This window comes from Oryctolagus cuniculus, chromosome 14, assembly GCF_964237555.1.
Source record: "Oryctolagus cuniculus chromosome 14, mOryCun1.1, whole genome shotgun sequence".
Taxonomy (NCBI): Eukaryota; Metazoa; Chordata; class Mammalia; order Lagomorpha; family Leporidae; genus Oryctolagus; species Oryctolagus cuniculus.
This window is the reverse complement of record NC_091445.1, coordinates 33,905,953-33,920,230: the sequence shown is the minus strand read 5'-3', so window position 1 is coordinate 33,920,230 and position 14,278 is coordinate 33,905,953. Positions and strand designations below refer to the sequence as shown.

Genomic DNA, 14,278 nt, shown 5'->3' with positions numbered 1-14,278 from the left:
ACTTCCTGCTGGGCAGAGGAGGACACGGGCCAGGCAGGCACTCCAAACCCAGGGAAATAGTGAGGCACATTCCCTGAAATCTCACTTTACCCTAAGTACCTCTGGGAAGTGCTATTTCTTCAAGAGTTTTGCTACAAAAGAAGTCATAAGAAAAGAGCTTTTGTTTAAAAAACAAATAATGTTTTTAAAGATCAATATTTTTTAAAGATAAAATTGGTTTCAAGTGGCACAGGTGTGGTGCATTTGCTGAGTGACTGTCATTTCCCAGCAGAGAGTAGCAACTTCCTTTTCTGAGAGCTGGTAAAGGGTAAAGAGAAGAGCCAAGGTGAGATTGTGTCTCCCTTCATTGTTCAGTTCCTGCGGAATCAGTGAATTCTGTTTATTGTCAAAGGAGTGTGAAACTTTCCGCCCAGTATTTCTCATGCTTCCCAGGAAATCTCAGCACATACCACACCATCCTAGTGAGGATCTCTTCTGCCAAGAGCCTTTCTTCCCACCACTTCCTGGAGGAGTTCCTAGCTCAACCACATACCAGGTGACTCAGGCCACCACCCTGAATCTCCCACCTCCCGATTCTTGCCACTCAGGTGCAGAGAGGAGACAGAGTCAGGGATGACTTGGAGACTGTCCACATTTCTCAAAGAGCCCACGCCAGCGGCTTGCATCCAGGTAACTGTGGTTGGGGCAAGTGGTGGCCTAGAGTTTTGGGGAAGACCCAGCAACTGTGGCAGCAAACACAGTAGTGGTTTCAGGGTTAACCTTCTGGGAGGAAACGAAATCTGGCCAGCCATACAGAATATATCTATATAATAAGAAGGCTGGATGGCTGGATAAATGGTTTAAGTATATGTAAATATATTTTACTTGAAAAACTAAACCCAAAGAGCAAAAAAGAGACTAAAAACCTCACTAAACATACAGTACTAAAATGTGTGGAAAGCAACACTCAAAATCAGTAATTGTTTACATCTTATCCTATTTTATTTAATTTCAAATAAAAATGCATGCTTATGTAGATAAAGTTCAAGTCTCCTTTTACCCAGCTCAAGACCTTCACATATTCCCCAGAGGTAACATACATTTGGTCACCCTGACTTCTTCCTTCCTTCTTTCTTCCCCCTATCTTGCTCTCTTTTTTTAAGATTTATTTCAAAGGCAGTTCACCAGGGATAGACAGAGATCTCCCATCCACCGACTCACTGTCCACATGGCTGCAACAGCTACCTTTTACCAATCAGAAAATGGACAGATGGTATCTTCCAATGGGGGAAAAAACAGGGTTATTTTTCTTTCCTTACTTGTTTTTCATAGGAATTATCAAACCCTTTGTTCAAACAAAATTAGCAGTCAAACAGGTATTTTTAAAATGCTGTTGTCCTTTCTTCTACTCAGGAGGTATACATGGATTTTGAAACTACTTCAAATCTATGCACACCCACCCCACATCCCACCAGGAAACAAAGGGAGAAATCCTAGCAGACACTTTTTTTCAGAGTGTGAAGGCTTAGAACCAACCTTTGCTTTGTCTTTGCTCTAAAAGAGAGCAAGGCAAAAGGCTAAACAAAACACTGTAAAAGCTGTCTGACCTGAAATGTAAGCTGCACAAGGCCCACGGTCTTTGTGCATTTTGTTTTCTGAAGCATTTCAAGAGCGTAGAACAGCATCCTGGACAAAGTAGGTGTCAGGGATTGGACAAAAGAAAGGGGGCATGGACGGGGGGAGGGCGGGGAAGTAGAATGGAAAGGAGCCACACCTTGTGAGCTGCATGGGAAGGCTGAGTCACCTTTCCATGTTATACTTTTTGGAGATTCAACCCACAGGTGAGTCCATACTTCCATACCCCTTTCACTCAGCACTCACCTGCCCACTGTGCTTGCGTAATATTTGCTTTTCAGAATAGAGTGTGGCCACGAGTGAGGAAATGAGCCAGAGTTATGGGAGGGACACAGGCAACTCAGAAAGATCCGATGGAGAAAAGAACCAAAATAAGTGAGTTGTAAAAACTAGAATTTAGTAGAAATAGCAGAAAAAATTAAAATGGTAGCCAAAAAAGAACGAAAGAAAGAAAAAAAAAAAACAAATCACGTTTGAAATACTCATTCTGAGATGTGGTAGCAAATAAATAACAGTTAAAATTAATTTGATAGGATTAATGTCATTCTTATTTAAGTGAACATTGTCATTGTTATCTATAAGCCACTTAAAAATAACAAGTATGGAAAGTAAATGTTGACTATTTTATTTCTTTTTTAGAGACACTTTAGTGGATTTAGCTGGAACTGGAAATTAGCATAACTGGAACTGGGAATTTAACACAGTACACAGACAGTGGAAAACACTCCTTCTGGATTCTTCACATAACTGATTAAATTTCATCATGTGCTCTCATACCACTGGATTTGGGGTGAAATATAATTACCAATTAAAAATATGATCAGCCTCTTTTGTAATAGCCTAGGCTCTTTTGGACAAATACTGTGTACATTTTACAGAGTCCACATTACGGCTGTTTCTTTCTGCAGAGTCTCAGTCCTCCTTTCCCAGATGTGTGGTGGAGAGAAAGCCTCTTGCCTTGCCAGATCCTTCATACCCCCCCTCTGCACACAGCTATGAGCTTCTTCCACCTGGGCCAGGTTTCTTCCCACTGGGCCTGGGCAAGGACGGTGCTACCACCCTAAAGTGGGGCTGCAGAGTCCAGGGCTCTCAGCAGACCTGCTGGCACACTTCATCTGGCCCAGCCCTCATTCAACTCAGGCAGCAAGTGGAAACTTCTAGAGCCCTCTACATGCCACTCAATTCCAGGGAAATGAGCTGTCACAGGCCCTCTGTAAGATTGCCCCTTGACTATGGCCCCTTCCTGTCAGGATAAAGCTCCCTGAGGCAGCGTCCTACCAAGGAGGCAGGAGGGAGCCCAAAGCTCTGAGATTTTACAGTGTGTCCAGTGGTTTCTCAAGTGGCTCTCCTTTCCCGCATTTGGTTCAAGATGGGGACCACAGCTCAGGAATCTCATCTGCAACACTTTTCCTTTTTCTCCCTCCTGCACTTCGTTCCTAGAACCACGGAGTCCTTATGCTTCACAGTCTACTTTCTTCTACTGTCCAGTGCTACCCAAATGAGTATGTTCAAATCAATGAAGCTGGGGCCAGTGCCGTGGCACACACACTAGATTAATCCTCCACCTGCAGCACCGGCATCCTATATGGGTGCCAGTTTTAGTCCCAGCTGCTCCTCTTCCAATCCAGCTCTCTGCTGTGGCCTGGGAAGGCAGTGGAAGATAACCCAAGTGCTTGGGCCCCTGCACCCGCATGGGAGACCAGGAGGAAACACCTGGCTCCTGGCTTCAGATCGGCCCATCTCCGGCTGTTGTGGCCATTTGGGGAGTGAACCAATGGAAGGAAGACCTGTCTCTCCCTTTCACTGTCTGTAACTGTACCTCTCAGATGAATAAAATCTTAAAAAAATAAAAATCAACGAAGCTTGTTAAAACGCACTGGGCTCTATCCATGAATGTTTGAGTACAGCTGGAGTGGCGCCCAAGGATTTTCACATAGTCAGGTTACCTTGATGCTGTTAATGGATATCCTGAGATCACAAACTAGTGATTTATTTTGTGACCTTACTGACATCACCGCTCCCCCTTGCTTTCCTTAATGCGGAAAGGGCTGCAGAGTATATGCTTGAATTGTGTCAAATCTACGTCAATCTTTGAAATCACCCTTGAAAATGATCCTACCTTGAGTTTGCAGAGCATAAACAAGGTTAACAATCCAACATACTTAAGGACAATACTCTCGGCTTTGCCTTCCTTCCTAAGCGCACCACCTTTTCTCAGATAACTTGAGGCAACTATCTCCTTGGAAGGAAACCAGTAATTATTTATTTGCAGGGTTTTAAGTGGAAATACTCATACTACACTAATACCCATATTTTGATGCTAAAAAATGGGATTATTTTCAGTGACAAGATAGCTATCCTTTAAAAATGTAACCTCCCCTATAACATAGCAGGCTAAGGAGAGAGGTGAGCACAGGAGTGGCAGAGGAAGAGCCTTCCCTCTTTCCCTGGTTGCAAGATGACAGAAGGAAAACAAAAGGATCCCCTTCATTGGGCTGCAGAGGAAAGTTAGATGAGGGGAGACTAAATCCCCAGGAAGAAGGGCTCGCAGGCCCCAGAACCAGATCTTGGACTCCGGAAGAGGCTGCACCTCAAGTGACCGATTACCAGTTTCTGGCTACAGAGGAAATTTTATGCAAAGAGCAGAGTTCAAAGAGTACTTCCTGTGTTTCCCAGTGTTTCTGTCCCTGGTTATAAACAAACCTGAAAACTGACCTAACCCTTATAGATAATCCAGTATCCCTGAATTCTTAAAATTCTCAGAGGCTGGTTAAAAAACACCAAAGGTTTCCATAATTTGTAATTAGGAGTCCTAAATAACACACAACAGAAAATATAGGAACAGGCATCTGGCTTAGCAGTTAACACCACTGGAGATACCTGCATCCTATTATTACCGGGCCCAAGTTTGAGTCCCGGCCTGCATCCTATTATCAGCATTCCTGATTCTGGCTTCCTGGTGGTTTCCACTCTGCAAGGCAGTGGGTGATAGCTCAAGTAGCTGGGTCACTGGAACTTACATTGAGTTTCTGGGATCCTGTTTTGGGTATTGGGGACGGGAAATCTTTGTCCTTCAAATAAATAACAAAACTTTTTTTAAAAAGATAGAGGCTGGTGCTGTGGCATAGATTAAGCCATATGGCGCCGGTTTGAGTCCCAGCTGCTCCGCTTCCAGTCCAGCTCTCTGCTAATGAGCCTGGGACAGCAGTGGAGGATGCCCAAGTGCTTGGACCTCTGCACCCATGTGGGAGACCTGGAAGAAGCTCCTAGTTCCTGGCTTCAGATTGGCTCAGCTCCAAACTGTTGTGGCTATTTGGGGAGTGAATCAGTGAATGGAAGACCACCCCCCCCCGCCTCTCAAATAAATAAATCTTAAAAAAAAAAAAAAAAAAAAACTTTAAAAAGATAATTTAAAAACTAAAAGGGCTGCATTGCAGCATAGTGGGTAAAGCCGCTGCCTGCAACAATGGCATCTCATATGGGTGTTGTTTGGTGTCCCAGCTGCTCCACTTCTGATCCAGCTCCCTGCTGATGGCCTGAGGAAGGTAGCAGATGATGGCCCAGATACTTTGGCCTCTGCACCCTCATGGGAGACCTGGATGAAGCTCCTGTCTTCAGCCTTGTCCAGCCCCAGCTATTGGGGCCATCTGGGGAGTGAACCAGCAGATGGATCTCTGTCTCTCCCTGTCTTAGTAACTCTAACTTTCAAAGGAATAAATCTTAAAAACAAACAAGCCAAAAAAAAAAAAAAAAAAAAAAAAACGCATTAACACTGGCCTTGCTGGCAGTCACATTAGTAAACCTTGTTTCAATGCCTTGGCTTTCCATGTGCACTCTGATATGACGTTAGCTGCTTGATACAAACCTTTCTTTTCCTATCCTATGCTTTCACAAGAGGACTTCAAAACATCGTGGAAGGGACCAGCATCGTGGCACAGCAAGTCAAGGTATGCCATGTGACACTAGAATCCCATATGAGCGCCAGTTCAAGTCCCAGCTGCTCTGACGATCCAGCTCCCTGCTATTGTGCCTGGCAAAGCAGAAGATGGCCAACTATTTGGGCCCCTGCCACGTGGGATACCACCATGGAGATCCTGGCTCCTGGCTTTGGCCTAACCTAGCCCCAGCCATTTGGAAAGTGAAGATGGAAGTGAGATGGAAGATTCTCTGGATGGAAGATGGAAGATATTTGATGTTTTTGGCTTTTTACCCCATCACTGAAGTCATTTTCTTACGTAGATCCCTCACCTTTCTTAATCCATGAGCTTCTGCAGGGCTGTCTCCATCCCTATTTCAGGGTTCAGCATGTGACCCAAACCTTGCTGGTCAAAGCAATGAATCCCTTGGTCACTGAAATTCTACTTTGGGATTCTTTTAAGAGAAACACTTTATACTTAGTTTACGAGGAATATGTAAGTTCAGAATTGCCACATTTCTGATCAATTGCTGACCAATGATATATTTCTAGCACTAAGAGATTCTGTCATATAGTGGGTTCTCAGTAAGTAGCTGATATTGGTGAATGTGGAGAGATCTTGATTGAGAAGTTAGCTAATAATGAGGAAAGCAACAAGGGAAATAGAAAAAATGGTCAATTCCCAAGGAATCAGTGAATCCAACAGTAGGTAAAGTCAATTTTATTCTTAACTTTGAAGGCATTCTTATATTTGAGTCTGGCTTGTCACTTGTAACCAAATACTTAATAAAAAGGCACAAAGCCTATATATAACTTAAACAAGTACACTTGAAATCTAATTAAGCCCTGATTTGTATGGCAAATATAATTTACCAATATTAACTTGAGAAGAAATAGAAAATTTAAGTATTCACAAAATAAATGGATAAAACTAGCCTTTTAACAATTTTTTATTTGACAGTTATGGACAGTGAGAGAGACATACAGAGAGAAAGGTCTTCCTTCCATTGGTTCACTCCCCAAATGGCCGCCGCGGCCGGCGCTGTGCCAATCCGAAGCCAGGAGCCAGGTGCTTCCTCCTGGTCTTCCATGTGGGTACAGGCACCCAAGCACTTGGACCATCCTCCACTGCCTTCCTGGGCCACAGCAGAGAGCTGGATTGAAAGAGGAGCAGCCAGGACTAGAACCCGGCGCCAATATGGGATGCTGGCGCCGCAGGTGAAGGATTAATCAAGTAAGCCACGGTGCCAGCCCCAATTTTTTAAAAATCAAGAATAGATAATTTCATGGAACAAATGGACCAGTTTCATTAAACAGTTATAGCCAAGGAATTAAAATGAATTAGTTATCAGAAATATTTAATTAAAAATCATTAAAGTTCTTGATCCAACAATATAAGCTGAAAATATCACTTGATACAGGGAAGTAGTTTATTTTAAAATCAGCAAATAAGTAACAAAAATAAAATTTAACAGAGTATCTACCAGAAACTCAGAATGCATACATCATCCTCAGTAGTAGAACATATAGTAAAAATACAAAAATTGCTCCTAAGCTCACCGTATCCAAAAAAAAGTCTCATCAATTGCAGAAGAGGAATGATTCTCTTGGATTTTCTTAGGATATACTGACAAACTTTAAAAGAATTCTGTGGTGTCATGATGGATCCATATTCAACACTATGGTTCCTGAAGAGAAGTATCTGGTGTTGTACTTTTCTTCTCCAAGCAATGGTACAAATAGCATAATACAAATCAAAATTTCAAGGAGATTTTTTTCACTGGCACTTAAGAAATTTTAGAAAATCCTTCAGAAGTTCCACTCTACAAAATCTAAAAATAATGTTTAGTATAAACTGTAATCAAAATAATGCAGATTTATTGGGAGTATCAAATAGCTCAATGAAAGAATTTAGAACATAAAAATGCAACATTTCAAATCAGAGATAGAAAAACAGACTTTTTCATAAGTGAATTTTGAACATTTGAATAAGAAGCTCCATAGCTTAGACTCTTCACAAACATCACTAGACGAACATCTAGACAACTACTCACAAGGATGCACATCTCAAAAGAAAATACACACGATATACATGAAATGATTTGCTTTATATCTTCAGTAGAAGTCACGAAATGTTATTTTTCTATTTAGAAAAAGCACCTATAAAACAGATACCATAATAAAGACAAGTGGCCAACTGGGAGGAAACATTCATAACAGATATAAAAGATTAATATCTAAAATATATGAAAACTTCCTTCCATGAGATAAAAAGATAATTCAGTAGAAAAATGAGAAGAGCATAAAAAATCCTCACAGAGATGTAAGTGCTCTAAAATAAATATATGAAATGATGCCCATCCTCACTACTATGAGGACTTCCTGAACAAAAACTATTAATTTCACCCATTGTTTATAAAAATCTAGCATCCTTGCTTTTACAAAGAAGCAGGCATTCATTTGTTGCTGAGGGGAACTGTGAATTGATATAGCCATTTTGGAAACCAACTGGATGTACCTCTTCAAATATTAAATAAAAACATTTACACATAAACTATACTTTCTCTTTCCTCCCTCCATCCGCTGCCTTGATGGCAAATGCAAAAGAAAAATTCTGCCATCTGCCAAAATAATGCTATAACACTATCTAGGATAATGCCAATATAAACAATATATTCAACTCTTGTACTCTCATTAGAAAAAAAGCAAAAAACTCAGTTCATGGCTTGTAAAAGCAGTACAACTTCAGTTTGTGGTGCTTATCATTTTAAATTACTTAGGATCTTCATAAGGCATATGATAAGATACTGGGTTGTTGCAACATCTTTAGAATACTGTATTTGAAACAGAAAAATAGTTAGAACCCAAATCACTATTAACATTTCTGTCAGTGTAGTTTTAATACATCTCTAACCAACTTTAAAAGAAAAAATTAAGTACAAAACCTTGTTTCCTTAGCTTACATCATTAAATAAAAATATTTTAATATTTAATTATTAATAATTTAATATCATTAGACAACACCTTTTAAATCCTGCTCTTGCAGAGGTTATTCTATAAACTTCTTATCCTGACTGAATGAGAATATTGGTGTTCAAATATATTTTAGCACTTACTTTTTACTTCATACATTGCTTAATCACTGAACCATAAAAACAAAACAATAATGAGAAAATAAAAAACCTGCCAGAGCTATGTGGTTTGGCAATGCTTTTAAGGGAAAAGTCAGCAGTTTCTTCCCAAATAAAAATGTCACCAGAAGGAAGCAAAACCCTTGAAGGACAACCTTCAGTGAAATGTGGAATTTCCCTTCCTATCCTAGGTATCTGTTCAATCTTTTATAGCAATTTGCCTTGGGCAAGTGACACCCACATTGACAATTAAGAACAGCTCCCTTTAGGAAGCCTACAAAGGAGAAAACACTAGGCCAGTGCCAGAACATGTGGGTTTGCCACTGAGATACCAGGTCTTCCCGAACTTGGATGCTCTTCTTCAAAACAATAGGGTTGTGCTGGAATATGTCCAATATACCTTCTAGCTTTAATAGTCAATGAGGCATGTTTTCATCAAAGCCATCAAGAAAGGAAGCAGTCTTTTTTTCCTTCATATCAGAAAGGCTTTTGCACAATTATCTTATATATCACTCTCATTGGACATCTTCAGTTTAATTCATCAATACTTAACCTCCTCATGCAGCACATTTTATATAGAATAGATACAAAAAACACGAGTTGGTAATAACAACTCAAAAAATTCTTACAGATATAGTTGATGTAAGGAGAATCAGATCACCAATCATCTGAATGGATTCTTTGGGTCTTCACAACTAAATGGAGGTAGAATTTTACTTCAAGAATATATTTAACATTGAATGTGAAAAATTACTAACTAATCAGCAGTGCTATCATTTCCTTTTCACTACGAAACTGGGAGAATAGAAATGAGTTAAAATGAAACCATTTACTACATTTTTGATTTATATACATTTAAGTTTATTTTTATAACAAAGCACTTTTAATATAATTTAGAACACACATGCTCTGATTGAAGAGTGACTGTAAATGAATCCAGTTTTTTTCCACCTGTGATGACAACCTTGTCAATTCTTCTAGGAGCAGTGGCTCTGAAGGAAGCATTTTAAGGTGTAACTGAAAAGAATAATATTGATATTTGCACATTGTTTAGGAAAATTAAAATCTTATCTATTCTGGGTTCCTTTTCTATCAAGAAACACAAGAGCATACTATTTACATTTTTTTTCCCTTAAATGCTGGCTTATTACTTTCTCCCATTTCCACTGCTCTACCAAATTTCTGTCACTCCCTTAGAACTGAAGTGGTCACCAATCTTCTCACTAACAACAGTTCTGATGCAGAACTGGAACCAATGACCAGCTATAACACTGAATTCACATTTCTGTGTTTCTACAAGTATCTCCTTTCAATACCAACCACTGGTAATAGAATGGCAGATGGGTCCTTTGCTTTATTTTCTATAAATTTAAGTAAATTCTACTCAAAGGCTAAAATTTCATAAATTCACTACTTGTAGCCTTTCTATTTTTTAATTCTACATGATCCCAACAAATATCCAACTTTTTTTTTTTTTTTTTTTTTTTGGACAGCCAGAGTTAGACAGTGAGAGAGAGAGAAACAGAGAGAAAGGTCTTCCTTTTCCATTGGTTCACCCCCCAAATGGACACTACAGCCAGCACACTGCAGCTGGCGCTCTGCGCTGATCTGAAGCCAGGAGCCAGGTGCTTCCTCCTGGTCTCCCATGTGGGTGCAGGGCCCAAGCACTTGGGCCATCCTCCACTGCCTTCCTGGGCCACAGCAGAGAGCTGGACTGGAAGAGGAGCAACCAGCACTAGTACCCGGCACCCCAACCAGGACTAGAACCCGGGGTGCCGGTGCCGCAGGTGAAGATTAGCCAAGTGAGCCACGGCACCAGCCCAAATATCCAACTTTTAAATCATTTTCAAATATTTAAATCAGCTGAAAACTTATTTTAGGCATTAATGCGATATATGAGGAATCATATCTGCTATCACCAAAAATTAGCATTATCTCCCTCCTTTAAAACATCGTACCACTATCGTAGACCCTCAGGATATGACTTCTCCAATACAGTGACCTTTAAAGCAGCTCTTGCATACCAAATCATTTTAAAGTCCTTCAAACTATAATACAGGTAAGTATTTTGATTTCAAAAGTAGAAAAAATAACCATAAAACCTGAGTTTCTCTTTATGGTCACAAAACATAACTACTTTAAAAAGGAAGTCAATGGATCAGTATATTGGATAAAATGAAAGCACAGGAATACTGGGGACAGAGTCAAAATTGTTGTGCTGTTGCATTAAAGAAAAGACTGACTACCAAGCAGTTTGGTCTAGCTGTCCAAAATCATAGTCATCAGCCACTCTGAGGTATTTAAATATACATTTTCATAGAATCAAAAATCCAGTTTCTTAGTTACATCAACTAACATCCAAATATCCAATAGACACAGATGACCAGTGGCTACAACACTGGACTACAGAGATCTAGAACATACTATCTTTGCTCAAAGTTTTATTAGATAGTACTGCTATAGACAGAGGAAGGCAAGTTGGAAGGACTCCTCCATTAGACTTACCTTTAGAAACAATGCAAGATATGCCTGGGCTACCTCAAAATCACGCTTTCTGTCCAGCATTACTCCAATCATTTTTAAGAAGCTCTGCATGACTTCCACAGACCCACCACAATCTGGAGACAAGCTTCGCAGCTCTGTTTCAATTCCTGATGGGCCCATTTCTTTCAGAAGATTGATGGCAGCTTCATCTGAGTTAAGTTTTAAAAAGAACTCAGTTATTACCTACAATCACTTCACTTAGGAAATCAGTTTACCTCTTATACCCCAAGCAAGATATATTTAAGAGGTGCAGAAAATTCTTTCTGGGGTTTTTTTCAGGTTAAATAACAAAAAGAGAGCTAATGTATGTGAAGACCAGTACATATGAGAGCAATACAATAAAAATAACTAAAGCTTAATATTTTTAATTTTTAGTAATTTAAAATTTTTTCCTGTTGTTGGAAAAAAAATACAGAAATGTATAAAATGAGAGGTGAACTACTACACTCCAAGATTTTTTTAAAAGACATGACACAAAGAGATAAACAAAGGGAAAGATCTTCCAACAACTCCATCATCCCCCAAATGCCAGCAACACCCAGGGCTGGGTCAGGCCAAATCCAGGACACAGAAACTCCATCTGGGTTTCTCAGATGGGTATCTTGACTCCATCTCTGCCCCAAATGAGTGGCAGGAACTTAAGTACTTGAACCATCATCTGCTACTATTCAGGTTCATAAGAAAGAAGCTTGACTAGAATCACAGAGCAGCCATGAGTTGAACCAGGCATTCCAATATGGGATGTGGAAGTCCCAAATGGCGGTGCAACCTACCATATCACGATGCTTGCCCTGAACCCCTTAATCTTATCAACATCAAATCTACTTCTCCTTAAAAGTAAATACTATTGTTTCATATACATCCTACAAGAATGCTAAGAATCGAGTTGAGGAGATGAACTTGAGAAAGATGGTGTTTAAGTTCCCACACCTTTTGCCCATGCCCCCTTATCTGTTTGCTCCCATATCCCTGTCTATGAAGACTCTTGTCATGGTAAATGATGTCCATCTGCTTGGCTAGCTGCCCACAAGTCTGTTATGTAATGGTTTGGCTTTGGACCACCGTTGTCTGTAAACCCACAGAAGTTACTGAGGGGCATGGCTAGCTGTGGCTTCTTGTGGATGTGTGGTTATATGTGGCCACATGTGGATTTGTGTGTTTGTGTGTCTGACTGTCATGACACAGAGGTGGATACCTCCTGTGGCTCCAATGCTGCTGGGGGAAAATGGCTATTCCTTGTGCATTTCTCACCACTACTATGACTAAAGAAAATGTAAGTCCACTTAAACAACTCCGAGTTGTTCTCTGACCTGTTGGAATCTGGGTCTGCTTGTCCTGGACCGTAAGTCCTGGGCATACAAAAAACATACTTAATATACTTGAACTATGGCTCTGAGCCTTTTGGTATTCATTTGATATTCACATGGCAATGACTATGTTTTCGGCTTTAAAAAAAGAAAAACTGGGCCGGCACCACTACTCAACTAGGCTAATCCTCCGCCTGTGGCACCAGCACTCCGGGTTCTAGTCCTGGTTGGGGCACTGGTTCTGTCCCAGTTGCTCCTCTTTCAGTCCAGCTCTCTGCTGTGGCCCGGGAAGGCAGTGGAGGATGGCCCAAGTGCTTGGGCCCTGCACCCACATGGGAGACCAGGAGGAAGCACCTGGCTGCTGGCTTCGGATCGGTGCAGTGTGCCGGCCATAGCAGCCATTTGGGGGGTGAACCAGCGGAATAAAGACCTTTCTGTCTCTCTAACTCTGCTGGCCAAAAAAACAAACAAACAAACAAAAAAACCTGGGGCAGTGCTGGGGTACAGTAGGAGTAGGTTACTCCTCCGCCTGCAGTGCCAGCATCCCATATTGGCATCGGTTCTAGTCCCGGCTGCTCCTCTTCCAATACTCTGCTGTGGTCTGGGAAAGCAGTGGAAGCTGACCCAAGTATTTGGGCCCCTGCAGCCACGTGGGAGACCTGGAAGAAGCTCCTGGTTCCTGGCTTCGGACCAGTCCAGCTCTGGCCATTGAGGCCACTTGGAGAGTGAACCAGCAAATGGAAGACCTCTCTCTCTCTCTCTCTCTCTGGTTCTCCCTCTCACTGTCTGTAACTTTACCTCTCAAATAAATAATAAAATCTAATCAATTTTATCTTCAGTGTATTTTCAAAGGGAAACATAACAAGCCATTTACAAGTGTCCATTTTTGGACTTTTATCAATGTGGATTCAAGTGTTACTGGGTAAGAAAACAAAAGTATTTGAGTCATAAAACAAGAGGATAAGTCAAATGTCTCTGCTGCATTGCAAACCATATTGAAATGGTTTGTAAATAAAAATAAAAGGCTTGAAGTTATCTGCTAAAAAAAAACAACTAATGGGGCTGGCACTGTGGAGCAGTGGGTAAGGCCACCGCCTGCAGTGCCAGCATCCCATATGGGTGTCTATTCAAGACCTGGATGCTCCTCTTCTGATCCAGCTCTCTGCTATGGTCTGGGAAAAACAGTGGAAGATGGTCCAAGCCCTTGGGCCCCTGCACCCGCTCCTGGCTCCTGGCTTCAGATCGATGAAGCTCCAGCTGTTGCGGCCAATTGGGGAGTAAGCCAGTGGATGGCAGACAGACAGACCTCCCTCCGTCCCTCCCTCCCTCTCTCTCTCTCTCTCTCTCCCCTTACTCTCCTTCTCTGTGTAACTCTTTCAAATAAATAAATTTTTAAAAACATAAAAATAAAATAAAAAATAAAAAGATGATAAAATGTTTATACTTAATTTTATAAATTATAAATGCTGTGGATAAATGTATTCATCTCCAAATTGAAATTTTCACACAAAAAAGTGAAAGGTTTTCAGATTTTTTTTATATCAGCACCACCTGGATTTAATAACATCTATTTAATATGAAAGTTAAAATTACTTCAGACTGTAAGCAAAATCTTAATCCTTTCACTTTTTATTAATTTCTTTTAGCTACTGAGAAATATGGTTTTTTAGTTTTTCCAGAAAAACAGGTTGAAGATACTAATTAGAAATATTTTATAGGGACAAGCACTATGGTACAGAAGGTTAAGCCTCCACCTGCAGTGGCAG

At 40.6% G+C, this 14,278-nt stretch overlaps 1 protein-coding gene across 2 annotated transcripts in view; it reads right to left on the bottom strand.

The window, feature by feature from the left end:
* Positions 1-9,498: 9,498 nt before the first annotated feature.
* Positions 9,499-14,278, bottom strand: part of WDR36 (WD repeat domain 36) — a 41,331-nt gene continuing 36,551 nt past the window's right edge. For both annotated transcript variants that reach the window (XM_070056530.1, XM_008262002.3), the window contains 2 exons: positions 11,167-11,354; positions 9,499-9,678 (listed from right to left, as the gene is read on the bottom strand). In XM_070056530.1, the coding sequence (XP_069912631.1) occupies positions 9,529-9,678; positions 11,167-11,354 (338 nt within the window). In that variant the 3' untranslated portion in view covers positions 9,499-9,528. The remainder of the gene's footprint in view (positions 9,679-11,166; positions 11,355-14,278) is intronic.